The 27961-nt window shown below is 47.2% G+C and overlaps 1 protein-coding gene across 5 annotated transcripts in view; it reads right to left on the bottom strand.

Annotated features, from left to right (window-relative positions):
- Nucleotides 1-1252: 1252 nt before the first annotated feature.
- The window catches only part of ESRRB (estrogen related receptor beta), a 142913-nt gene continuing 116204 nt past the window's right edge, over nucleotides 1253-27961 (bottom strand). For all 5 annotated transcript variants that reach the window (XM_064150289.1, XM_064150296.1, XM_064150280.1 and 2 more), the window contains 4 exons: nucleotides 15815-15925; nucleotides 15078-15239; nucleotides 7872-8141; nucleotides 1253-1585 (listed from right to left, as the gene is read on the bottom strand). In XM_064150289.1, the coding sequence (XP_064006359.1) occupies nucleotides 1341-1585; nucleotides 7872-8141; nucleotides 15078-15239; nucleotides 15815-15925 (788 nt within the window). In that variant the 3' untranslated portion in view covers nucleotides 1253-1340. The remainder of the gene's footprint in view (nucleotides 1586-7871; nucleotides 8142-15077; nucleotides 15240-15814; nucleotides 15926-27961) is intronic.

Raw genomic sequence — 27961 nt, 5'->3', positions numbered from 1 at the left:
GAAGGTCAGGTATTTGCTTTCCCATCAGCAAGAGCGCCTCTTACCAGAGCAGGTACAATCTAAGCTAGCTCTTTTGCTGCCTTTGAGGATAATAGGATGAGGCAGGGACAGACGGCAGTTGGGACATTGGGGGTTTCATGCCACCCTCTAATTCATTTCCCTAGGCTGCCACAAAAAAGCAATCTCTCAGGCTCAAGAGCTGCCTCCTCCAAAAAGCAGTGCCCTTGATTCCTAACTAGCATTTGGCAATAAGCCTAAGTCTCTGTGGAGGCAAAGAGCTATTACTTTAATGAAGTCTAGGAAAGCTCTGTTTTGGGGTGTATTTATATTTGGGCAGTAACCATGCAGAAAAAGCCTTGTATTCTCTGCCATAAGGAACAAGTGGGGAATGGCATTCAGCTGAGCTGAAGAGGCAGGGTTGATACACTACAGGGTGAAAAGTGTAGAAGAACTGTAGTTAGCACCACATAAGAGAAGATGCACAGATTATCAAGTCAACCCAGCACGGAAGCATAACATGGGGCTCTTTTTTTTCCTTGCCATCTGGGAAGGGAGACTTGCATTCTCTCAGGGACATACATCCTGCCTCTCAAGGGGCCTGCAGGGATTGTACATGGGAGGGACTAGCCAGGCGTAATGACACGCTGTACAAGGTCACAGAATATCTTACACAGTTAGGAGCATCTTTCCCAGTAAGAAGTGGGGCCTGTATGTACAAGTGTTAGCTGCTGCTAGGGGAGCCTGGGAGGCAGCCATTTTCATCAGATGAGGTCCAAGAGCACTCTGTCAAAAGAGCATCTGCTTTATGGCTAGGGACAGAAAGGTGACCAAAAGTAGGACCCTGGCTGCTTCTCTTTCTATCTGACCCCTCACAACACCAGCAGATAAAGTTTATATTCTTCCTCTCTTCCTGATTCTGTCCCCACTCCCCCCTCCAGCACTGGCAGAGGGAGCTGGGGAGCAGGTGGCCTGGACAGTACTGAGAGCATCACTGCTTAGAAGGACTGAGCCCTGATGACCACCTCAACAAGTGCAAGAGCATATTCTGGCATTTCCCACAGAGAAAACAAAAACAAAACCAAAACAAACCAAACAAAACAAAAGAAAACAAAAAAAAAGAGAAAGAAGTGACTGATTTAAAAGAGTTTTCCTCCTCCTGTACACGAGATTCTGCAGTCACGCCGGCAGACGTTAAATAACTCTGCCATAATAAGTGATTGGAGATAAAAGCCGGCGGTGCCTGCTGCTGCTGCTGCTGCTGCTGCTGCTTGGATTGCTCCGTTGTTCGCATCTTGGTTTCTAGTTTGTTCCCCGGCCACTGTCGGCTGGCGCTGGGGCTGTCAGACCTTTGCCTCTAGCATTTCTAGGAAGAGTTTATGCATGGGAACCTTGCCCTGCAGTTTGATGCTGTAGAAGTGCTGCACAGCTTTGGCCGCCGTCTGCCGCAGGAGGGGCAAGGTCAGAAGCAGCTTGCCTGCTCGCCGGGGCTCCTCGTTGCGCTGACTCAGCTCGTAGTCCTGCAGGGCTTCGTGGAGAAGGTCCTGGAGTTTCTGCACTGCATCCATGTCCTCTATGTGCATGGAGTCTGGGGGGAAGGGAGAAAATGCAGCAAACAGGTAAGCCAGACACAAGTAAGGAAGTCCTTTTATGGTCTTGAAGCTGAAGATGTAGATGCATGCTTTCCTTTTATATCTCTCTCTCTTTTTCTTTTTTTCCCCCTCTTTTTTTTCAGGGGTAGTTGTTTTGTTTCGTAAGAAGAAAAGAAAAACACCTTGCTGGCAGGTATTGGTGCTGCTGCTGCGATGCTTGCATCAGCCCAATGAGTTTGCCTTAGCAGTGCAGGGACAGCTAGGTAGCCAGGGTTAAGTGACACATTGTCCTGTGTTCTGCTCCTTTTGCCAGTCACCTCAAGGCTGTGCAGGGGTCAGGTGGGGGGCTTTTGTGACTTACACGTTGACTTGCCCTCCATGCTCCTTACGAGGAGAGTCACCCTGCACGGGGCAGCAGCTGCTGTGCTGCCACTTGGGAGCAATCTCATTAAGAATAATTAACACTGCTATAGTGCTTCATCTGTCTAAACTGCCTAATTGTTGTGCAGCTGCTCAGGGTGTCAGCAAGACAGAAAAGCCCCAGTAGGTCACAACCAGTGTGCCCAGGGGTGTTGCCAGCCCCACCTTTGTGCTTCTGCCCCTGTTTTCAGAGACTGCCAGCAGCTGCTCAGGGAGTTCCCTGCTTCAGTAAAGGAAACCTCCATGTCCTGTAAGACCTTTTCCCTTAGGCTGCCAGTTAAATTCCTACAAGCTGTTGGAGGGGCTAACAGGGTTTGCGAGGCTAACACAGTTGTTGGAGTGTCTCTGTGGCAATGGTACTGACCCATTCCAGGGTCAAGCTGGGAAAATCTATGTTGAACATGGGCTGCTATACTTGTGGGTAAGTCATGGTGACAGAGGGCAGCACCCATGATCAGGAAGGTTCAATTAGAGAAGCTAACAAGGCATAGCATCACAGGCTTTTCCCCTTTTCATGTTACTGATATTTGTTTCTTTCTCACAAAAACAGACCTGAAGACACTGCTGCCTTGCCTTCATTGTTCAGAGACTTGTAATCAATACTTAACCCGTTGATAAAGATTCCTGCCACAAGATAATCAATCCAGAAGCAGGAGCAAAGGGACACTGTGGCAAGCGTGCACACACACACACACGTAGTTGCACCATCTGTTACTGTAGCCAGGCTTTACCGTGTGGCAGTGCTCTGGCTCTGACCAGACACAAACACAAATGTAAGGACTGGGGTTTCTCAGTGTGACAGCAGTGAAAGGGAGTGAAGCTGGCTGATAGACCAAAATCTGTCTAGAAGTGTGTCATCTCTATGGAGAGCACGGCACAAATCAGTCACTCTGAGTGCCCTAAGATACATGCACAGCAAAGGCTATTTCTGATCGTAAGAACTACAACAGTTGGGAAAATATTGTGTCTAGCATGAAACCTGCTGAAGAAGCTATTTAGAAGGAATGCACTACTTAGAGGATACTGAACAGTTACATTTCCAAGAAGCCTACCAAGAAAGGACTGTTCTTGCTCCATTAGCTTTTTGTATCTTCTGGCAAAGAAGCTCAGAGAAAAGTCAGTAGATCATCACAGTGACCTGAGACAGCCACAGAAGTTGATTTTAAAGAGCGAGGAGGGAGAAGCATGTTGCCAAGTGTCTGGCAACTTCTGCCAGACAGGTAGCATCACTGGAAAACTTCCACATGTTTTCCAGAAGTGAGTAGGATCTGTTTTCTGCCAAGCTGCAGGGGTCAGTTTTGTTGTCTGGAATTATCAAGAGATGGACTGTGGAGAGAAATGTTCTCCAGCCTTTCCGTTCAGTGTCCTTCTGATGCACAAGTGGGGAGAAGTAATTACAGTTCATCAGGGTTTACATTACACCGTGGGTGCCAGACGCACTGCATAGTAAGTCGTAATTCAGGTTAAAGGGTGTACTGTGTTTTGGGGTACTGATGCTGCTATACAGTACACAGAATCCCAAAACTGCATCCTTCTGCCACCAGACTTTGGTAAGGTGACAAGACTGAACAGCACTAAATGACCGGAGGTATGCAGGGAGAGTAATTTGAGGAACAGAGATCAGACTGCCCCACTCCCCCATTCTTTGCTGAAATAAGCTCAAAATTGGCAGCTGACTGCAGAGAAATAAAATAACACTGCAGGATGAATTTCCTTGCAATCCATCAGTGATCTGCTATCAATACCATTGATAAACTGTTAATTACAAAATCAATAGCTATGAATTTTTACAGCTGTCAGAGCACTGAGGTGGAGGGAGTTTGCCTGACCATGTCCATGAGGGTCAGCTAGCCTAGAAGTTGCCAGCACTGCTGGGGTGCACTGCACAGCATGGGGTGCAGGGTGGGTATGAGAATGGACAAGATCCACTGCCTCCTTACCTAACTCTTTCAGCTTCTGACAGGAGCTGGAGAAGTAGGGACCTCATTAGTACAGAATTTGCAACACATCCCCTTTCCATATCCAGACCTTGTTCACTCCACCTCAGCACTCAAATGCATTGGGGAAAAATAAGGGGAAATGAGGTTTGGCCTGTCTGGGATGTCTTTAAATGAAGATGTGCTATATGCCAACCTAGCAGGCTGTTCGCTACAGATGTTGATCAATTTCTATTCCTGAGGAAAAGATGACCTAGTAATGCCTAAGGAGGGACTGCTGGCTCCAAAGGGTAACAAGTTGAAGTCTGCAGCACCCCTACTCTGTCCAAAAAAATGGGTGACCATATTGTTGGGACATGCCTGCTGCTCTGGGCATTAAGAATTAATTTCTCATCTATCTAAAATGCACTTACTAAAGACAGAATTCACTTGGATTTCATTGCCAGTCCCGGCAGTCCTTGGTGCATTACACCGAGGACTCTGAGACCAGCCACAACTCTGGCAAGGTCAGCCTACTGTCAGCTTCTCCTCTGGTTAAGAGTAAAGTCTCACTTCTGCTTTTGTTTTAGTTCCTCAAAACAAAGGGTCAGTATAGAAGAAAATCCCTAGAAACTGGGTTGGATGAACAGTTGAACTCAGCAGGATTAAGGGAAGTTTAGGAATTTATCCATATGGGAGGCAGAAAGCAGGTGAAGGTAGCACAGGTGCTAATGTTGGTGCTCAGCTTTGAACCCTGTCTCTGACTCAAGGAAGCTGAGGCCTGATCCAGAGGTAGGCTGCATTCCTACCATTTTAGGACTCAGCTGTTTGCATGCAAGCACACAGATGTACGCTCTGCAAGTCTGCTCCATGTCAAAAATACACTAAGAGAAAGATCATTTAGTAAAAGAAGGTGAAGGTTACATTAGAAAAATGCACTTAGACACTTGCCCTGTTCTAGCTTCCTTATATATGTTGTGAGAGGCTCAAATTACAGTAAAAATGAGATCTCATACTTTACTTTCTTATGTCCAATACCAACAGTAAAGTGGGACTTTTGTGGCTTATGTTCCTACATAGCTGTGTTTCTGCTTGCACTAGAAGAAACCACTGAACTCAGAATGGCTTTTCTCATCCAGCTGAGAGCATGTTTTAGCTAGGGTCTTCTGATCCTTACCTTGGTTTCTTTATTCCACAGCACTGGAAGCAGAACCCCAAGGCAACTGAGGAGTGATGGTTGTTCTGCTCTATCTTCGTTCAGTGTTTCTCCACTCCTGACACAGGCTGTTGCATAAGGGCTTAGTACTAAAAGCATAGTGAGCAACATCAGTGGAGACTGCTTCAATTGCACAGTGAAAAACTTGACAGCACCAAGGCTCAGGTCCTGCAGTGTCTTGGTGCACAGCATGAGTCAGATAAATGTCACAGTGTGGCACTTGTCCTGTTACCTTGTCACAACCACTACCTTAGCACTTCTGCCTCTCTCAGGAGCCCTTGTCCCTGTTTAATTTTGTGACCTTCCTGGTAGACAGGAGGCAGTCCCTTTAACAAGACTTAATTGCGTTGCCAAAAGCCACTGCCCCACAACTGAGAGAGGCCAGCTTTGGCCAGCTGCCCATCCTGGTTCGGTGGCAAAGTAAAGGCAGCAATTAGAGCTAAAAAAGCAATATATGAGGAGCTGAAAGAGGGAACTAGCAATTTATATGAATCAGAAGTTATGAAGTGTAGAAAATCGATAAGCATAGTGAAGGACATTGGAGGAAAATCCATGGCTGGAAGAGCTAAGGACAATAAAGAAGTTTTATAAATATTTAAGAAATAGAAGAAAAAGTGACCATTTATAGGCAAGCTCTTTTCACCTGCAGATGATTAAAGTATTAATAGCAGTGCAGAGGAGACAGAAGTCCTCAGTATTGCTGTCCTATTTAGAAAAAAAAGCAGCATTCTGTACCTGTGTTACATGAAGATGTCTGTTGTTGATGCAAGATGTTGGACAGCTTTTAGGGGCAAACGTCACAGAAATCAGCAATGCTGGATAACTTGGCTTTAAGAGTCCTAAAATTGCTGGCTGGGGCCCACCTAGGGCAGAGTAATGATTAGCAAGTCTTGGTATTTTTGAGAAATTCAAGATGGCTGGAAAAGTTCCGATGGTGAATGCATTTTTCTGGGTCGTATCTGGTAATTTCCAGATTAGTCCAATATGAACCAGGGTAAAATAGATTTATAAGATGTAGCACTTAGGTGCCACCTGATTTAGTGGCAAAGTTGGGAGTCATGGGTTAACAGTAGGACTTGATGATCTTAAAGGTCTTTTCCAGCTGAAATGGTTCTAGGGTTCCATGATTCTGCTGCCAGTCAGCACAATACTTTGGAACAGAGGTCTTGTCAAACAAACTTGATTTCATTCTCTGATGAGATTACAACTTTGGTTGATAAAGTTAACTACATAGATATAATAGACTTAGGCTTTTATAAGGCAGTTGGCTTAGCACCACAGGACATTCTCATTAAAAAATTAGCACCATGCAATATCAATAAAGCACACTTTGAATTGATTAGTAACTGGCTAGATGACAGATCTCCAAGTAGCTATCAGTGGTGAACTCTCTGAAAGAGAAGTATTTTTAGTGGAAATCTAGAGGGATCAGTATAAACTAGATGCTACTCAATGTTTTTGTTAGCGAGCTGAAAGCAATTTCTTTCTTTGAATTGTCTTTTAATTTGCTGCTGCTGCAAGAAGTATGGTGGCAAAGAGTGGCAGGACAGTGTAAGACAGTGAAGGCAGGGCACCACACAGCGTTCTGGACCACTTGCAATGTATCTATAGCCAAGGGATGCAACTATGAAACTTATGTCAAGCTTGTCAAGTATAAAGACACCTGGATTCAGGTGTATCTGGAGGCTGAACTCAAGCAAAGTGATGCTAAAGAGATGGTACTTTTTTGTTGGTAAACTGAGAGAATGATTAATTACTAGAGTCAGCTACCATGGAAGATAGAGATTCCCCCTCTTTTAATCCCTTCAGCTTCACATGAGGGGTCTTTCTGGAAGGTAGCTTTAGCAAAACACAGATACTTGACTCATTGCTGGGCTCCAAGGATGAATTCTGTGACATATGTCATGCAGTTTGGCAAGAACTGATGTGAAAGGGTGGGACTCAAGTGATGTAGAGGGAGCCCTTATCACACAGCAGATTGAGCAGGTTCCCTTTCAAAAGGGACTCCTGAGCAAATATGTGCCTGGCTTTTATGCAACATCAGTGCAGCACACAGCACCTCCTGTGCCTCCCACAGTCTGCTCAGTTGAGGGCTGCAGTGCTCCACAGACTGAAATGGAGGCTACACTTGGCTGAGGGCTGTGCCCTTTCTCATTTTCTTCACAAAAGAAACAGAAGAGGCAACATCAGGCTTCTGCCACCATGTCTCACCCTCTACCATGCAGAATCGCACTGTCTCCCAGTTAAAGGAAATTCAGTGTCTGTGGTCATTGAACACCTCCAGGACAGAACCAGGCAGCCCCAACCCCATGGCTTTTTGTAGGATTTGAAACTGGGACCCTGTTTGCTGTAACCAACACTACTAAGGTGAATGCAAGTGCAGGCCATATCCCCTTTTCTTAGCCTCACCTCAGTGAGAGTCAGCTTGCTAGTGGACAAGGGCTCCACCGTCTTTCCTTTAGTGCCAGAAATTGGCAGCCAACACATCTGTGCCTGGTTCCACTTCCTAATAGAGGGTCAGTGCACAGCTGGGGCATTAGCAGCAGCAAGCCTCATTTCTCCCTGCTGTCCAGCTTAGGTCCTGCTCTGTGGACAGAGAGGAGCTTTGAGGATGTTGCCTGACACAGGCAGAGCAGAGTGTCAGGCACTAGGTTCTAATTTCCTCCCAGGTCAGGTAACATTGTGGGCCTTGACTTCCTGATTGCAGGGCTGCTTGGGCCAGGGCTGTACCTGAATTGGCGAGGGCCAGCGCTTTGAGCGTGACAAACTCCTCCTTTTCCACCTTGAGCTTCTTGTAGCGGCGCACCAGCTGTAGGATGGCCAGGTAGAGCTCCAGCAGCCCAGTCAGGCGAGAGTGCTCTTCATCCATGATGTAGTCCTCAGCATAGACAAGCTTGTCCTCATATGGCAAGGAACGATACACAATGCCCAAGATGAGGATTTCCATCCAGGCGCTTTGCAGGAGACTCATCTGGTCCCCAAGGGACAGGTTGGAGAACCCTGACAGGGCAAAACACAAGCAGGGACAAATGAGCGTGGAGCAAAACTTCTAGGAGCATACCGATGTGACCCTGTCTGTGTGGCAATCACCACCTGTGGACCTTATTCTCTTTTTGCTCTCATGTCCACCCACAGCCTCAAACAGGAGTTCTGATGCTCTGACTGCATTTATTGCAACTTAAGGTTAGTGGCAACCTCTTTTCAATGACCTCTATTTCTTCTGTAGCAGCATCACCCTGGTCTCCACACTATCAGCTTTCTGCCCAACACAGCCAACAAACCTACCCAGTGTCAACATACTTTTATGGTGCCATACAAGTACCTAACTCACAGCCAATCCTGGTAGCAACCAAACCTGCACTGAGCAGTTACCCAAGTTACTCTCCTCAAATTCAGAAAGTGCAGTCACCACCTAGAGACAGACCTTGACCATCCCAGATCTCACTTCAGAAAGCAGAGAGGCAAACACAGAGGTGTTGTCTACCATGAATGTCGAGGTGGGGAGAAGTGCATGAGAAAGAAAACTGTCTGTTAAGTCCTCTGTCCCAGGTACCCTTGAAGGCCAGACCATGAAAGAGCCTAGAAGACAGGGACTGTGCAAGTCATTACAGACAAGGATGCCAAACATGTTGTGTTGATCCCTTATAGGCAGCACCCAGCCACCACTGACAATCAAGGACTGTGCTTTTTGGCAGCTTCTTGCATCTAAAGGTTCCCAGGGCTGTGAGGGAATGGGACACTCAGGCACACTTAGCTCACAGTGGGTGAGATGAATGGGGTGGTGATGCTCCATCAGCCCCCCCTACCAGTTTTCTCCCCAGATGCTTATTAAGCCTTGAGGCTTACTAAGCAGCCTACGAGCTCATTAGCCTTTATGCAGGAACCTCCCAGCCCCCCTGGCTGTGTGCTTTATCCTGCAGCCCTCCTCCCTGCTCTCAGTTCTTGGCCCCATGTTGCCCCATGCCCAGGCCTAGGTAGCCACCACCGTAACAATCATTTGATTTCTCTTGTTATCAAGTTGGCAATTAACAAAAGAGCTGATGATTGCTATATTGACTGACTGCACTATCTCAGCCAGGAAAGGGAAGGCAGAAGGGTGGGTTAGTGGTATTTATTTATCACTACGCCATGTTTTGTGCTTGTGTTGCCAGGGGAAGCAAAGGGTGATAATGGCCTGGCAGCCCTTGGACATCCAATTTCCCTTATCAGGCCACTGAATAGAAAAGAGACCCCAGGCCACATTAATTAACAGATACCAATCAGCTGTCACGTGTTGTGTGTGCAAGGTCTGAGGGGAGCAGTGGGTGGGAGGGAAGAATCAATAAACCATTGGGGAGGAGTGCCAGAGGGAACAGCTAAAGAGGAGTCCAAGCTACCGTGGAGAAGGGCTGCAAATGCAACTCCACGACTGTGAGACTGAGTCCTGCACAGCATAGCCCATGCACCACAAAGCCCTGCATTGAGTGAAACCCACCCCTTGCTCAGGCTGTACTTCAGGGGTGCCTTGTCCTTTGCTTCACCCTTCTGCCCCTTACCTCTTGCAGTCAGCACTGCTCCTGACTACAGCCCTCCTGAGTCAAAATGCAGGTTCAAAGGCTTGGTATTCTGCCTCCTCTGGTCTGCTTGCTGCAGAGGGAACTGATAAGATTAGCTCTGAGACAAGGGTAATGGTCTGTGCACAGCCACTGTTAGTCCTAGCACCTGGAATCTGTCCTTTGATCACTTCTCTCCCAGCTCTGACCATGGAGGACAGCCCAGCATTTAGACTGCTGCCTTAAATCTAGCTTTAAGAGCCAGTCATGTGGCCTTTCTGCATCTTCATTCCCCATCTGGATTACAAAAGGGGTTATGCCACTGCCTCACTGCAGCCTGTCAACAAAATCTGAACAGTCATGTAGCAGAGGATCCAGGATAGACACAGCTCACATTTTTCAGACAGAGAATAAAGTAGAAAAATTTACCTGACCCTAGCCTGTACACCCAGCATCTCTGTTAATCACTCTCCCCCAGAGGCAGTTATGGCAGGTGGGAACTGCACAACAGAGACCACAGTTTACCCTTTTCCAAGGAGAACAGAAGCACAGAATGTTAGAGGTTGGAAGGGACCTCTGGAGATCATTGAGTCCAACCTCCCTGCCAAAAGCAGGATCCCCTACGGTAGTCAGCACAGGAATACATCCAGGTGGGTTTTGAAAGTCTCCAGAGAAGGAGACTTCACAACCTCTCTGCGCAGCCTCTGCCAGTGCTCTGTCACCCTCACTGTAAAGTAGTTTCCCCTCATGTTGAGATGAAACCTTCTGTGGTCCAGTTTGTATCCACTGTTGTTTGTCTTATTACTGTGCACCACTGAAAAGAGGTTGTCCTCATCCACTTGACACCCACCCCTCAGATATTTGTAGACATTGATCAAATCCCCTCTCAGCCTTCTCTTCTCCAAACAGCCCCAAGTCTCTCAGTCTCTCTTCGTAGGGAAGATGCTGCAGACTCTTAATCATGCTTGTGGCTCTCCATTGGACTCTCCAGCAGATCCCTGTCTCTCGAACTGAGGAGCCCAAATCTGGCCACAGTATTGCAGGTGCGATCTCAGCAGGGCAGAGTAGAGGGTGAGAAGAACCTCCCTAGACCTGCTGGCCACACTTTTGTTGATGCACCCCAGGATGCCATTGGCCCTCTTGGCCACAAGGGCACATTACTATCCCGTGGAGAACTTGCTGAAATACCTCACACTTTGTGTATACATCTATATATGTACTTATAATTTGTGCTTTTAATTCTTAGTTATTTTTCTTTTTCATGTTTAATTCTTAGTTTCCCTCTTTATTTCCTCATTCTTTCCTCTGAGACAGATGTGACTTGCTCTTCTTCAGCCAACATCGTGAGCTGGTGAAGATGCCTGTTTACTGCTCCAAGCAGAAGTGACAAAGGGTTGGTGATGAAAAGGATGGTTTCAGTGCAAACACTACAGTCCAGTTTTCATTCTCATTATTGTTTTTAATCTCCCATCTCCCTCCTTTCCTCTCCAGCTCCTGTTTTCCCATATTCCTCATCTTTCCATCTCCTTCCCTTCCTCTCCATCTCCTTCCTTTTTGCCTGTCTTCCTCTTTTCATCTGCATCTCTATCCTTCTCCTGTCTCACTTCTTTCAGCACCATCTCCCATTTTCCACCATATCTGCCCCTTTCCCACCCCACCCCACATTTTCCCCCTTTTTCCTCCAAACCCAGGGCACCTGGGTTCTGTTGCACTCTCTTTCCACCCTAAGTGTGACCAATTTACCCTCCCTGCCCACTCCCTTTTTTAATTGGCTCCAGGAAAGGCAGAAGCCCCAAGCTTGCCCAGTGGGGCAGAGGCATCCTCCTCCTGTCATCACTGTTGAGTCCCCATGGTGCACACTGGGTGACTGGGAAGGGGACAAAGGTTGGGGAGGCCTTGTGTCCCTCTGTCCTCTCCCCCCCAAACTTAGGCAGAGATAGTGTTGATAGTCACTCTAACACCACCGATGGGTGCTGGCTGAGCCTCCTTACTTAGCCTGAGCTCCTCTCTGTTTTGCTGTTTCTTTCTGCTCACTTGTAAAACTGTAAAAATGACAGGAATGAACCTGAAGAAGAGCCAGCTGCAATTGCCCTACACACCTGGGAATACTCACCTGGAAAAAACCCTAGTCAGAAGTACTCCCAGGCAGCCAACTAATCCAGCTCCATCAAACAGCCATGAAGGAGGGAGTGCTGCAGCACTGAGCCTGAACTTCAAATTCGTCTGACAGAATCAAGACCTTTTCCCTACTGTATTTACATGTGTGGAATGCAAGGGCTGGAGGACTGTGCCTGTTTCACTGCAATCTGTATAGACAAGGGAAGCTCACATAAGCTGGTCCCATGCTATAAAATTGAGGTCAGAAAAGGTAAATGTTAACTGCATCTAGCCAAAATCACAGGCTTTATAATACTTATAACACTGGAGAACCTCTAGGGAAATTCAGCTGTCTCACCACTTCACAGTGCCCTGCAGCTGCATTCCTGAGTTGTCTGATGGCACAGCACCCAGAAAATGGCCTTAGTGATCTGTTTCTTGCTGCTTTTCTCGGGTTTGATCTTGAAAGGTGCTGAATGGCTCCACTGTCATCCCTAGGTTCCCAAAACAGGAGCCTCTGTTTCTAGCAACAGGGCTGCATGCGTATTTCCCTCCTTCCCAGGTGCAGGTTGAGCAAAACTGATGTGACATTCAGATCTGCTGGGTGTTTGGGGTTTTTGTGTCTGTGTGATTTGTATTTTTTTTTTTATTTCAGTGGTTTGGCAGTGGAAGCTCCCAGAATTAAAAAAAAAAGTGTCACATAATTTGTGGTAAGTGAAGTTCATAATCTGTTAATTTATTATCATTTCTGTCATCCTGGAGGGCCATTAGCAGAGGTAATAAAGGGAGATGTAATTATAGGATCTGAGGCCACTCCAGACACAGCTGCTGTCACTCCACTTGCCATATTTCATTCTGTGCTAATACTATCGTCTTCCTAGTGAGAACAGCACAACAGCTACCCTGGGAGAGCCTTCCTTGTCACCTCTCCAGAGGAGCCTTGTCTCCCTTCATCAAGGCATGCAGAAAAGGTAGATGTTGTTCAGAGATAATTAGCACAGGGAGGGGGCACAAGTAGTGGGCAGGGAGCCTCATACAGAAGGGGACAACAACTCAACACTGTCTAAGCATGACTTTTGAGCTAATGACTAATAAAGCTATTGAGCTAATAACATTTGCTAAACACCATTAAATTATACTTTCTTGTTATCATAGCTGAGTGTCTTTAAGCTTAACTGATTTTATTTGCCAACACTGGTGCAGAATTTGCGCTGACATCTGGGATCCTGAAGAGTTGGTATGACTTTAACACTTCTTTACTAATTCCAGTGTGACTGCAAGGCAGGAATATGTGACTTCTGTTCCTTTATCCACCTCTTTCTGCCCAGGAGTTCATGCATGCAGGAAGCAATGTCTTATTTGGCTCACAATCCTTGGAAGGCAGAAATAGGGGCATGGATAATCTAGACACCTGGCAGCCTCCCGGCCCTGCCTTACTCTGCCCCCTTGCTGCCTAGCTCAGTATGCTTTATACTGGCTTTAGAACTGAAGGCTATTTTGTTTCATTTTTATGAACTGTTGTTTATTATGTTTGTTTCTCAGTACTACTCCTTTGGATACCAGTCCCTGAGCTCTCTCCTGTGTAGACAGTCTTATTGCCATACTGCAGCTGGCCTGAACTGTGCCAGGCTGATGGCTATTAACATGCTGCAGGGCCTTTGATAAGGAAAGCAAATACTCTGAGAAAGCTGACATGATGGCACATATGCCCTGCCTTTCAGAAAGGAGCAGCCTCTTTCACACTCCAGTCCTGGGATTATTTCACTGTGGCAGGTTGGAAGATTCTGTAGGAACACAGCTGAGCATCCCAGAGCCATGAGCTGGGGAACTACAGCAGCACACCCTGTGCCAGCAGAAGCAGCCAAGGTTAAAAGAACACACAGCAGCACTTCACTGGACAGGCACAGCAGCTAACTACATTGCATAAGAGCCACTCCTGTTAACACCTCAAGTACTGGGTTAATGGAGCAATCCAGGCTGAGTTCCCTAATCGCCACTGTAACCCCACTTGTGATGAATCAGCCCCAGGTGGATTCCAGCACTTGTGATGGGTGTAATCCCTGCAGATGCTGCAGATCTTGTATAAGAAGGTACCACTGAGATTAACCTCTACTCAGAAATACTGTCCTGAAAGAATTTCTCCAGACTTAACAGTCTGTATATACAGCCCAGGAAACCACTAACTCTTGAGTCACAGGAGAAATACTGCCTCTGAAAAAGGTTCCCACCGAAAAGCCAGAAGAGGAGCTACAAAGAGTAGCAAAATACATGAGAAAACTAAACTGTCTGATCACTTCTAACTAAGATGCCTCATCAAGGAAGAACTTAAAACCAAGAAGCAAAGCAAGAGAACATAGTCCTGAGCAGTGGAAGACACAGACAATGTGCAATATGAGTTAAATTCTGTGGTTGAGCTTCAGAGATTCTCCTGACACAAGGAACAGAGACAGAAAGCAGGAGATATTTGTAGTGAGCATCTAAAGCAGACTTTGGAAAACACCCATGTAAATCCCAAGGACATCCCTAAATTCTCTGGCTAACCTGCTGCACACCCAAACCCACCCTATCAATTTTTGTCAGATATGGGGTCAACTACAAAGAGGGGGCATTTTCCCTTCTCACTACAAATTTCTGTCACCAGAACCTCTTTGAGGGCCTGTCTGTGCCTTCAGCTGGAGTCCATCCTACCTGCAGGTGTATTGGACATAGTCAGTAAGCCGCCTGAGGCCAGCCACACTGTCAGTAAGTTATTATTTATCATTTCAGAAGCCTGGAGCTTTCCTGACAACAGTAACTCCTCGTTCCCAATGGGTCTTGTTCTGTAGTGAATCTAGTATGGTAAAAGCTTTCCTGACTCAGAGTAAAGTGCCCACTGCAGACAAGGTGAGTACCTGCCTTGTCATTAGCTGTAAAGTTCAGTCATTGCATTAACATTTGTCAACTATAGCATTTATAAATACAAGAGATCCAGGTGCTGTTTAAGCACTGCAGAATTCCCAGGTCCACTGTACCATCCCAAGAGGAGTTTCCCACGTGGTTTTGCTGTGCCACTCAATGCCAGACACAACCAAAAACTCAATGCCTTTTGCATAACCTCAGGACATGCACACAGAGTGATCAATTCATGCACCTACACCACTGGAGTTTGTTACCAATGACAGCACACCACAAGCAGTTTTTTGTGACAGTAATTTCCACTCATCACTGCATGTAAAATTCCTAGCTGAAGACAAAACTGATCAGGACGGTGATAATTAATATTCCCTTTGCTGTTCATGCTTCCACCCTTGCAATTCTTCCTGTTTACCTGGGATGTGCTTTGCCCAGCCAATGATCACCACCAATTCCCTGTCTGCCAGATCACAGAGGGTTGTCAGGGCTTTGATGTCGCTCTCCGGCATGGTTGGATCAGGCATGGCATAGATCTTCTCTGGCTCGGCCACCAGCAAGTGGGAGACGATCTTAGTCACTGCACATTTCAAAGGAGAAGGCATTGTTGTGTCTCTCATGACGTAAGCTATCGTAACAGCCCTTTCTAGAAGGACCTTCCCGGGATAAGAGATGACTATGGAGTCCCTGGGACCTCAGGAAGGCTTTCAGTCACAACAGGAGAAGACTACACTGCAGCTACACTAGCTGTAGTGATCTGCCTATGCCAAACCAGTTCTGTACGGGGATGACAAAAGCAGGAAGCTGCTGGAAGGCTGTCAGCCATTGTCTTAGGCCCAGCAAGGGTAGGAGGAGGCAAGAATAGTCAGAGGGTGGGATATGGAAAACGTATGGAACATATGGAGGAGAGAAATCAGCATGGTAGCTTGGATACAGGGAGAGATCAGAATATTACTAAATGGATTTACATGGGCACAATGAACACGGCAGGGCTGTACCTTAGGTGTGCCTGATCTGCCTCCATGCTATGACCAGAGTTAACAAATCCTAGTGCTGGTGACCGATACGGGAACCAGAAATGACAGCTGCTCCATTGTACCAGTAAAAAGCAACAGAGTGGTTGCTCAGAAGACCACAACTCCAACCCGTACGTACGTGGCTTTTTAGCTGGGGGAGGGATCTGCAAGCTGAGATAAGTGCTGCTTTCAGAATCCAGTCTCCTCTTGTATTTCTGACGCCCTCCACGGACTCGATCCAGACGAACACCTGTAGATAAACCAAGATAAATCCTCACAACTCCTTAGTGCCACAGGGAACCTTGACATGCAAATGCTAAAATTTGCTAAGTAAGACATTCCCCACACTCCAGGGAGCTTCCCTCTCCCAAACACTTGAGATCTCATCCAAACCTAGCAAGCCCAGTAATACAGCTGTACCACCTCCAGCTCTAACCATGCTACTGTGAGCTTTACTTTTATTCAAAACATCAATGGAGACAAAAACTAACCCATTCAAACTTTGGAATCACCATCGAACTGATGGACAAATTTAAGCCTTCAGACCTCAGTGCCCTCTGGGTGGTCTTCCCTTTAAAAAATATTTTAAATGTCAATCAGACCTGCAGTTATAAAAATACACCTTTAGATTGTTCTTAAAAATGAGAAGTTAAATGTTCTGTGACCTTTCACTGTTTATATTTGGAAACTGACCTACAGCAAATAGATTATGAACTATGAATTGATGTTTCAGCCTTGATCAAGTAAGGCAACTTTAACAGAAGTAGAACCCAAATAAACCAAAACAGTTGTTACAGTTTAGAGCTGGTACTTTAGCCTAGTTCCTAATTGCAGACAAGACAAGAAATCTTCCAGAGACTTTGAGAAAAGATAAATAAGGTTAGGAATTGGACACAGACTAATAATAACTGATAAGTTTACATCATCCTATTTGTTTGCTGGACATGTTATACTTTGTAGCACAAACTTGCTCTGACCTTTTCTCTTCTCTCTGCAGCTTTGCTTGCTTGCATGGCTTCCTTATCTCTTTTCTGACCTTCTGTTGGCTCAACTGACTCATATTGTGTCTGTGAGGTACTGGGAAGGGAAAGGGAGGGTGGGGCTTTGGGAAACGAGGGTAGTTGAGGGAGCTGGAGCACAAGCCCTACAAGGAGAGGCTGAGAGAGTTGGGATTGTTCAGCCTGGAGAAGAGGAGGCTCAGGGGAGACCTTATTGCTCTCTACAACTACCTGAAAGGAGGCTGTAGCCAGGTGGGGTGTCGGTCTCTTCTCTCAGGCAACCAGCAACAGAACAAGGGGACACAGTCTCAAGTTGTGTCGGAGGAGGCATAGGCTGGGTGTTAGGAGGAATTTATACACAGAGTGATTTCCCATTGGAATGGGCTGCCCAGGGACATAGTGGAGTCACCATCCATGGAGGTGTTCAAGAAAAGCCTGTCTGAGGCACTTAGTGCCATGGTCTAGTTGATTGGACAGGTTGGACTGGATGATCTTGGAGGTCTCTTCCAACATGGTTGATTCTATGGTTTAATAAATTAGAAGGTGTTGGGTCATGGATTGGACTCAATGACCTTGAAGGTCTTCTCCAGCCTGATTAACCTTGTGATTCTGATTCTGAGGCTGGTAGCAGTCCTTCTGGGCTGCTGAGTGTGGGGGAAGCTGAATTATTGTACAAGTGAGTCTTTGCATTGTTGTTGAGTTGTATATACATATGTAAATATACCTCGTACATGCTCATTGTATTTTATACTTCTGTATTTTAGCCCACTTCTGTAAATACAACTTTCACCTTGTTTCCAAGTTCTGGTAATTTAATTTACTGAGGTCCAAATCCAACCCACATGAACAATAAAGCTACAGTAAAGCTATAGTAGGGAGATACTGAAAAAATTGTTGCAGCTCTTTCAAAACACAGAGACTCAAACTGCAAGTAGCACATTGAAAACAGTTCCCCATGACTGGGAAGCACCAATGACTGCCCACATGCAAAAAGCCATAGCAACACCCCTAGCCCAGATGTACAAAGTGTGATGTTAAGAATGAATTGTGAGAAAAGCCATAGGTGGCTGTGCAGGTGCCAGGTCTCTGGTTCTTGTGCAGCTAGGCTAACTCAGTCTGACTGGGAGAAACAGCTATTGCAAAAACACAAAAATAAATCTGTCAAGGTAAAATGTAGGAGAATTCAGAGAATAAAAATTTGTATTGACAGATGTAGTAAGGAAGTGCTTCCTTAGCAAAACACAAGTCCATCCAGTCTGATCATAGGAACCAATTACACAATACACTTACCACTAATCAGCTTAAGCCACTAATATTTTGCAATCAATCCACTGCATAAACATGAACGCTCCAAGTCAGTTCTGAAGTGATGCTTTTTGAACAGTTTGTAGATCTGACAAACCTGCAGTCTGTTGGCAAACATTTTACCCTAATTAGAGTCTCGTGTCTGTCACTCTTGCCACATCATGAAAGAGAGAAAGCTTTTACTCTAATGCTTACACCAGCCCCACTTGCCCCACACAAAGCTGTTACTTGACACAACATCTAGATCCTGCACAGCTTAAGCATCCAACCCAGTTGGACTGACAGATGGTACCAACAACACCCCAAAAGAATACCCAGCACCAGTCAGGCCAACAGCACTCAGTTCTACAGTCTGAGGGCAAAATCTCTCTGGCAGTAGCAGTACTCATAGGAGTCACAGGTGGCATTACCTGCATGGCTTCATGGTGAGGACAGAAGCTCACTGGCATGATGTTATTACTGCTGTACTGCTTGCTTCCTTTTAAAAGTCCTGCTGCTTCTACTGAGCAGGTCTGGGGCCCTCCAGAGCAAAGGAACTGCTGCTTCAAGTGGCTGCTACGGGAGGTCAGCAGACATTGAAGATGCAGAGAAAAATGTGAAGCCAAACAGGTGAACGCAGATCACGCTGAATAATTTCCTTCCCTTACCCCATTTTCTATTTCCGACTCTATGGAAAACTCACTGACATCCCTAAGCTTAAGTACCCACTTCACTGTTCCACTACATAGTAGGTGTCAGTAAAAAAGTTGCCCATTGCTTCTTCTAATTCAATTTCCAGCAGCAAGCAGCCTGGAAGCCCAAATATATCCAGAGGTGATTTCAGGTAGGGCATCCAGGGAATCTCAAACTTGAGATTATCTAGGGAGATCCATGAGGAATGGCACTAATGAAGTCCTGAATGAAGCAGGGAACTTTCATTTCCACCCCTGATTTCTTTCCCTTTGTAAATGTGCCCTGGTTTCCTAAGAGAGAAGATTCATGCTCTGCTGAAGCAATGACAATTACCTGTGAGGAAGGAGAGACAAATTTCAGGAACTGCCAGTAAGTCACGTAACCGGGTGAGAAAATTGAAAGGGTCAAAGATTATAGAACAATCTAGAACAGGCTGCAAGGATTTCAGGCCTAAGTCACTGCTCTCCAGGACCTTCACAGAGGAAGGGTCATAGGGGAATCCATTCTCTGACACCAGTGGCATGATGTAGTTGGTGCAGGGAGACACCGTTCTCAGCCCAGGAGAGAGCAACACACAGCCCTCCAGGATGCTTTTGCCTTGCTGTCTCATAAGCAGCAGGGAGGGAAGACTGGGAGGGAGGGGTAGGGAGGAAATGGGGGAAGCAGCTCATTTCCTTTTCCCAAGGAGAAGTATGTCCTTGGCAGAAGGAAGGCTGCACAGGTTGGAGCAGTATTAGGGACCCTCAATCAGATTATGAGGACACAAAGGACTTAAGTGCATTAAAAAAAGATAAGAGGGACGCAGAGAGATTTGCCCTCCATCCCTCCTTCCCTCACCAAGCAGATAGAGGTCTGTTTGCCCAAGGACTTTGGCTTGTTAATTTTGAACAAGAGTTTGTCCTCTTCTTGTTCCCTATCCTGTGTGACACTCCTTGAGGCAAATGTTTTCAATCAGCATTTGCAGCACCACTATTCTACCCTGTCCTCATCACTCCAGCCACAGAGCTGATGGACAGGCGGACGGACCCCTGCACTGCACATCTCAGTGCCAGCCAGCTGCAGGGTGCAGCAAACTGTGGGTGCTAAAGCACACAAAAATAGTTCAACCCCAGTTCCTGACTGTGACACTCTAGACATAACCATCGTGGCAAAACCTCTTCCCAAAGATCTGACAGGTAAATGGGTCATATCTAGATGGGAAGAAAGGGCATGGCCAAAAATCAGGACCTGGTCCTGAGCTGTGGTATCCAGGTGGCTTGTTAGTGCCTGCTGTTCTACTCTGATTTCCTCTGCAGTTGATTTCAAGACAGCAGGCTGGTTACCATGCAGCTCCGAGAGGGCCACTAAAATAGAGTGAGGAAATGCAGGGGGTGAGCTCAGAGAAGCAGCATGAAGGAAAGCACTAAGCAGAGAAGAAATGGATGCAACCAGAGATAAGAAAGAGTTGGAGCAAGGCTGAGAAGTAAACACACTGTAATCCCATGGACAATTTCACACCACACATGCAGCCATCTAAGCTTTAACTGCAAGGTGCAGTCGCCACTTGCAAGATGCAACTGGTCCATACTGAAGACTCTTAAATGGATTTGGTGCCGTGGCCAGACAAGAAGACAGCAGCAAGAGGAAGCATTTGCCTTACCTTCCAGGTCTTGCACAAACTCATTTCTCACATGGATCAGAACTGGCCAGTTCCCAGGTGAGAATGTACTGATCCTGCCAAATTATCACCACCATAGGCACACCTGAACGCCCCCCCCCCCCCCCCCCCCCCCCCCCCCTCCCCCTTGCCAGTATCAGCATAGAGGGGCTGCCAGGGCAGCAGTGTGAGATGCAACAGTGCAGGGCAGTGTTTGGGAAGTACCACTGCTTGGTAACTTTCTTTTCTGGCAGCTGCTTCCCCAGAAATGAGGACTATCTGTGCTGAAAACATCCCCCCTTCCTCCCACCCCCCTGTGCTGCAAGGAAGTGCTGCTGTTCATTGATTCTTGCTACCCTTTTAGGGACCCTGCTTAAGAGTCCAGGCACTCTGTCTGACCAGGTGTGGAGCTAACCCCGGGGTCTGCCATAGGGATTGAATGCCAGCTCACCTTCAGCAGCTCTCAGCTCCCTAGCCTATCTGAGCTCCCTCTGACCTAGGATGGAGGAGGGCAGGACTTGTGCATCCTGCCTGGGGTAGCAATGTCAGTTTCCTAAGTGTCCTGTGGGTGCCAGTCGTGTTCCAAGTGGCTCTTGCAGAGAGCTCTGTGCCAGCACCAAGCTTCTGCAGTGGCAGAAGTGATCTGCTGATTTGTTCAAGCTGCCTGCATTTCTTGGAGAGACGTCTGCCTGACAACTTTGGGATCAGATGTCCCCTTGCTGACTTGATAACATCAGGCTTTGAGTTTTTTTTTCTTAATGGAAGTAAAATAATTCCAGCTTTTTTTAAAAGCTGGACCCAGGCCGAGTCTGTAGGAAGTAAAAATAGCCAAGTGTGCAGCAGAGGTGACAGCACACGGTCAGGTTTAGTTTCTCTTTTATTTTCTGGGGACTAAAAATACTCTTAAAAGCCCTGTGAAGCTAAGTCCTGGCCAGTGGGAAGTGCAGCCTAGGCCCAATAGCAGCTGTCGCATCAAATTACTAGCCTCACCTCACTTTCCATCGAGTCCTATCACATGCCCATGAATTGATGGGAACAGAAAGATCTATCTTGCCAAAAGAGCTAACACAGGAGCCAAGGTACAGGGTTTGCATGGTGCAATATGTGTCTAGACCAAACAGGAAACAACTAAAGAGAACACAGGGCAAGTGCTGGCCATGGAGCAATGCCCACAGGGCTGCTTTTGCTGAGCTTCTCCGACATACCAGCTGGGCCCTGTGCCCACTGCCCACCCAATCCTTGAGCAGTAGTTTCTGCAAGGATGTTGCAGCCTGCTCCACTTTTGATGTTTTCAGGGATATGGAGGCCATGTAGGGATGCTCCTTTGCTATATGTCTGGCTATAGAGTCCCTGGCAGTGACACAATGCATCCTTGCTCCTCACATGAAAAAGCAGCATGTCCCACGTGGTTGGTCCAAAGCATACAAGATCTAGTGTAACTCACACAGCTTGCAAACCAACCCTTCTTCAATGCCAGCTGCATGGCTGCCAGCCCTGCAGAGGTGTCTACAGCATGAGCTGTTGTTGTCTCTCAAATGTACAGCTTCCTTCCTGTGCTGAGCCTCTCATCTCACCTCTCACCCTGGAAAGTCAGGAATTAACAAGAACTCCAAGGGCAAGTGGGAATAAAGAACACCTCACTAACTTGTTCAGCTCCCTGTAATAATCTCTACAAGCACCCACACACCCACAGTGTCCATGGTCCATTCAAATGTTCTCCTTTGCTTCTCATCCCAACCCTCTAGACAGCCTGAAGCAGGACAGCACCTTTGTTGGCTATGTCAGTCATGGCAGAAACAACAGCAGGCTGAGAAGCTCTGTGTGAAAGGAAAAGATGTGGGCATGTGCTTGCCAGGAAAAGATCAAGGATGCCTTTCACAAGAGGACCTAAAGAAATGAAAAAGCTCTGGCTCCGCTGACTTTCCAGAGCTACATCCCCAAAGAGGTGCTTGCTGCCTAGAGGAATCTGCAGTCCTGCATGTGATTAAACTCACCTTACTTTGATATCTCTCTTCTGTGCATCTGGGCTCCCTTGACAGGCAACAGAGAGAACCTGGCCCCTCCACATTAATCTCATTGGCCAGACACTCAACTATGGAGCAATGATGACAGATACTGCTCTCCACTGAACAACAAAGGGAGTCAAATCAATGCTTTCCCTAGCCCAGTTTTCGTTCTCAGTCTGCTTAGGTAAAGTTTCTACCTACCTAAGAGGAGCACAAGCATGGATCAAGAATCAAATATTTAGATACGTGAATAATGGAGAGGCCCCCACCCCTGCAAGGAGAGAGGCCTGCTTGTGATAGAGATCCACAGAGGTGAGGGAGTTAGACCCATAAACAGCATTCTGCTGCTTTGGCCAGCCTCTTAGAGCAACTCTACTCAGGCTTTGCAGCTTTGAAGCCTCTCCTGAGGTCCTCACCTTAGCAGTGGCATTTCCAGCACTAAGAACTAGTGTCCACTTATTATTTCACTCTTACAACAGCTGTGCCAGGCAACTCTGAGTAAAGTCCCTCTCAGGATACTCAGAAGCCCAAGAGCTGTCACAGTCTTCAAAGGTGTGTCAGAGGAAAGGACTGAGAATCTTAGCAAAGATGAGTCACTAGTGAACCTAAGTCACCAGAGCCTGAAGGCATAGATGCACATGCCTTAAGTTCTTGTAGAACAGAGGGACATGCATTCAGTCCCACCCAACTCCACGTCCCTGGAGGTGTTAAAGAAAAGCCTGGATGAGGCACTTGGTGCCATGGTCTAGTTGACTGGATAGGGCTGGGGGATAGGTTGGACTGGATGATCTTGGAGATCTCTTCCAACCTGGTTGATTCTATGAACTCTTCTACGACTTTTTAGGCTATCAGGTCGTGACAGGACTAGGGGGGGATGGAGCAAAGCTGGAGGTGAGTAGGTTCAGACTGGAAGTGAGGAGGAAGTTGTTCAGCAGGAGAGTGGTGAGAGCCTGGAGGTGTTTAAGACCAGGATGCATGAGGCTCTGCCCAGCCTCATCTAGGGTAAGGTGTCCCTGCCCATGGCAGGGGGGTTTGGAACTAGATGATCCTTGTGGTCCCTGTGAACCCTGACTGATTCTGTGATTCCATGTCCATCAGTGGAGCCTGGACTTCGTGTGTCTGGAAGCCCATGTTCATGAATGGAGAGCTAGTTAGTCATGGCAAGAACCTAGGCAGATTAATATTTCAAAATTAATGGGAGGAACCAAACTGAAGAGATTCATAATCCATCATATATGGCAGAAAGTGTGGATAGGTTTCTTGGTCCTGTGGCCAAAGAACAGATGCCAGGTGCCATCAGTGGACTTTGTGGGCAGCCCACCCAGTGGAAGCCTCCTCTTTGGAGAACTATCATCACCCTGTCTAAGGCAGCACATGCTCTGTGTCACACCATCGGGCAGTACAACTCCAGACACATCACAAATGCTCAGTTTATGCTTTGGAAAATACCTGAGTGTGGCTGATACAGACGTCAAGATGCCAGTCACTGTGCTCAGAGGTGCTCTTTGAAAGGACAGAGATTGCCTCTCTGTTTTTAAACACAGGGGTACTTTAGAGAAAAAAACCACTGGCATTCTCTTTGACTCATTTGGCTGCCTCCAACAGTGATATTTCTGGCACCGGCTGGAGGCAGAAGACTCTATAAATACAAAGCCATTAAATTGCATGCAGCAGCAACCTGATCAGGGCTGCCTTTTAATTTCCTGACATGAGCTGGCCACTAACCCAATTACCCAGAATCCCTGAGGAGCCCTCAGCCTTCCCAGGAAACACAAAGCAAGAACCTGAGCATATTGCAGGGATGTCAGCTGAGCTTTCATTGAAATCAAATATCTTTCTGAGAATCCATGGTCTGGGAGCAGGGATGAGGGCAGGAGGGAAAGGGGAGGTGCTGCTGGAAACACTTTGCTCCATTGAGAGCTTCTTCCACTTAAAAAGAGAAGTGAATCCCCTTCTTTGGTTACATTGCTCTGCTGTTAACTCTGTTACCTGGATTTCAGAGAAGGATGGAGGCATAGTTACTAAGTGGAAGCAGCTGGATTGCCAGCATGTGGAACCCATTGTTTAGATACTAGATGTCTGCACACATTTTACAGCATCACAGAGCCAGGCCTGCCCAGGATGACAAGTGTGTTTGCTTGGGAAACATTGACACCACCAGTCTGTGGCTGCAGCTGGCAAGGGAAACAATGAAGTCAGGAGTAAACTCTAGGAAAGTTCTTCTGGCTAAGGTTTCCTAATTAGCCAGGGTCTTGAGCAGGAGGAGCATGGGTTTGAAAGACAGCCACTTCTGAAGTCTGGACATTACAGGCCCTCCATGTCTGAAGTGAGATCACTTCCAACATTCACAGAGATGCAGATGCTTAGGCAGCACAAGGGTATTCAAAAAGACACCAGGGGCAGGAGGAAAAGGGGCACAACTAAGAGCTGAATGAACATGGTGGCTCTCCTCTGCTCACTTCTCACTCATATTTCAACACCTGGCCTTGCAGCGCCAGTACCCACATGGTCCAGAAATTACTATATCAAAAATGAGATGAGACTGATAGGAGTTCGATCCTGGGGGAACTGTAACAAAGAATTTTGGTGCCCTGTTGAATTTTAACATGGTCTCCAGCATTTCTCATGGAAAAGCATTAGGACCAAAGGAACATAGCCTAGGAAAGCAATGTTGTACCTGAGATTACTACACCAGAGCAGACACACATCCGGGAAGAAACAGAATCATGTAGGTAAAATGTTATCACATGCGTTCCCTGGATCACTGCCTAACCTCCTTTGCTGTTAAACAGCTTCCCTCTCTGCATCCAGATCAAGACCATCTTCCTTCCTTGCAGCTGTAGACTTCACCCTGCTGGGTGACTCCTGAGAGCCAGAGACAGCTTCTCTTCAAAGGCATTTACAGTAGAGCAAAACAGCTCATACAGGGCAGGCTTCCTATCCTGGGAATTGTCACTCCTGCTTTTATCACAAGACATGTACTTAGATATGGGGGACTCCAGAAATATCTTCTGCTTTCTGAAATAAGGTATATCTGGTCTACCAGAGGACACATCCCCAGGGCCCCTTCAGTCTTTGCCCTCTTTCTTGGAAGACAACCAGTGATGCCTGCTAGAACCACACACATTGCAGAAAGTTACTCTTGGGTCTCAGTCATGAGCAAGACCATGAGGAGACAAGTCTCAGCTCTGGCAGGCAGCAGAAGACAAATGATTTTCAGCAACATAATACACATTATTCCTATTAAGAAGGAAAACAAGACTCAAAGGAGGGGATGAGGTGCTCCAGCCACAATAGCAACAACTCTCCTGCAGCCAGTGAAGAAGAAAATGGTGAAGTTGTGCCCCTTCAGGGCACAGTAGTGCACACCCACTCTGCAGCCTGCAGAGGACACACAGGAGCAGGTGGACATCACCATTCCTGGATGTGTTTAAAAGCCATGTAGATGTGGTGCTCGGGGATATGGCTTAGTGGTGGACTTGGTAGAGTAGGGCTAATGGTTGGACTCGATATTCTCTTCCAACCTAAATGATTCTATAATTCTGTGTCATGCCCTGAAGGAAGTTGCACCTTGTAGAGAGCCAACGCCAAAAGACAGTCCTGATAGGAACAGTGTCACATGGAGTGAAACCCATGCAGGGGTGAGTTTTCTGGCAGTACTATGGCCTGTGAGGGGCTCACACTGGAGTAGTTTTTTCCTAAAGAAAGAAAGGACCCATGCAGTCTTGAAGACTGCAATCTATGGGAAGGACTCCCAGTGGAGAAGCTCTTGAAAGATGGTATTGTGTGAGAGGGACCCCACAATGGAGCAGGGGAACAGTGCGAGAAGGAAAGCACAGCAGAGATGAAGTGTTACGAACTGACCACAACCTCCCAGTCCCCATCCACCTGTGCTGCTCAGGGTGGGAAGAGGTAGACATCACGAGAGCTGAGCACAGGAAGAAGCAGAAGTGGGAGGAAGGTGCTTCTAGTTCTGCTTTTATTTACCTCATTAAATGGCAATAAATGAAAGTCAAGTTCTTCCCCAAGTCAAGTTTTGCCTGTGACAGCAATTGCCGAGTGATCTCCCTGTGATTATCTCGACCCATGAGCATTTACATCGTATTTTCTTCTGCTGTTCTGCTGAGCAGGGGGAGTTAGAGAGCAACCTGGTGGGCACTTGATGGGCAGACAAGGTCAACCGACAGCACTGACACACACAGATGAAGTGACATCACTGTCCTCATCACAGTACTATTCTGCAAGGTGACACACAGGATTGTGACTTCAGAGAGCCAGCAGAGGTGTGAAGGGCAATGCTGCGAGGTCACGTTTAGCCAGCCAGCGTCCAAAATCAAACCTCTGAGCCCCCTTACACAATCCAATATGTCATCTGAAATGACATCTGCCTCCTGCAGCCAACCAGGCCACTGTAGAACAGAAAGGCCACGTGTGGCTAGGTGCGAATGGCAAGGGCACGTTCTCCCCAGCACTGACAGGGCTTCAAAAGACCTGGCACCACCGCTGAAATGTCTCTAACCACCACTCGCAGAGCTGCAGAAACTCAGAGCTACTTTGCAGAGCCCAGAGTTAAAAGGCTACATTTTGGTCACTGTGGGCATAAGACAGATAGTGCTGGGAACCAAGAGAGACAACAGAGTGGCCAAAGACAGGGATGTCCAGCTCCAAATAATGCCCCTCCTCTGCAGGTTGCAGGGCACACCTTCCTCCACTGGCCATCCCCACCAGCCAGGCATGTATGTAGGTACCATCTTCTCCATTTGGGGTCAGTAGTACCACAGGTTGTTCAGGTTTCCCTGCTTTTTGCAGAGCAGAGGGGCATGCACTTCTACTGGATGAAACCTTCTCCCACTGCCTGCGGGCTGGTGCCTCAGCAAGAGCAGCAAAGGGCAAGTGTTCTGGGGATAGTGCTTCTCCACAGAGGCACTCGGACTGGAATCTGATGGAATTCTGGTCTCCAGGTTGAGCAGCTTCCTATCTGAGCCTGCTAGTGAGGGGCTGATTAACCCTGCTCTCCAGGGGCATGCTCCAGATGGAAGGGAAAAGCGAGAGACAGGCAGCCAGACAGGCCAACACTTCAGACATCTGAGCCAGCTGGGCTCCATAGGCAGAGCTTTCCGCCTGCTGCTTTCCCCAGTGAGTCTGGCCTGCCCTGCAGCGTCACGCCAGGAGAACCTGAGACAGCAAAGCTCTGGTGTCCGTGCAGTTCCCTTGTTGCAATGCATTGATCAGAGCTCTCTTAAAGAAAGTGGCCTGGATATCCGAGACACCTATTGATTGCTCCATTGGCTCTCTTCCTGCCCTGATCCTCATTCACTCAGCACTGCCTGAAGAACCTGCACCTCTGTCTTGAGGCTGGTCTCCTCAGATCTTGAAGGGCTACATTCACAGCTGTTCAACTAGCTGCCAGCCATGTAGGGAGGAAAGAAGATGCCTGCCGACCCTCGTGTAGGAGATGCCTGGCAACCCTCATATGCACTCCCCAAGGAGAAAGCCCACGTCTCTTCTGCAGCATCAAGCTGAAAATTTCAAGAGTAATGCAGAAGCCTGAAGTCATTGTTACCCGTTTCTGCCATTGAATCCTGGCACCTGAAGAACAGGCTCATGCCCCATGCACAGTAGGCAGCAAGTGGTATGTGTGATGATAATAACCAGGAAAAGGTTTCCTC

This window comes from Pogoniulus pusillus, chromosome 1 (genome assembly GCF_015220805.1).
Source record: "Pogoniulus pusillus isolate bPogPus1 chromosome 1, bPogPus1.pri, whole genome shotgun sequence".
Classification (NCBI taxonomy): domain Eukaryota; kingdom Metazoa; phylum Chordata; class Aves; order Piciformes; family Lybiidae; genus Pogoniulus; species Pogoniulus pusillus.
This window is presented reverse-complemented; position numbering and strand designations above follow the sequence as displayed.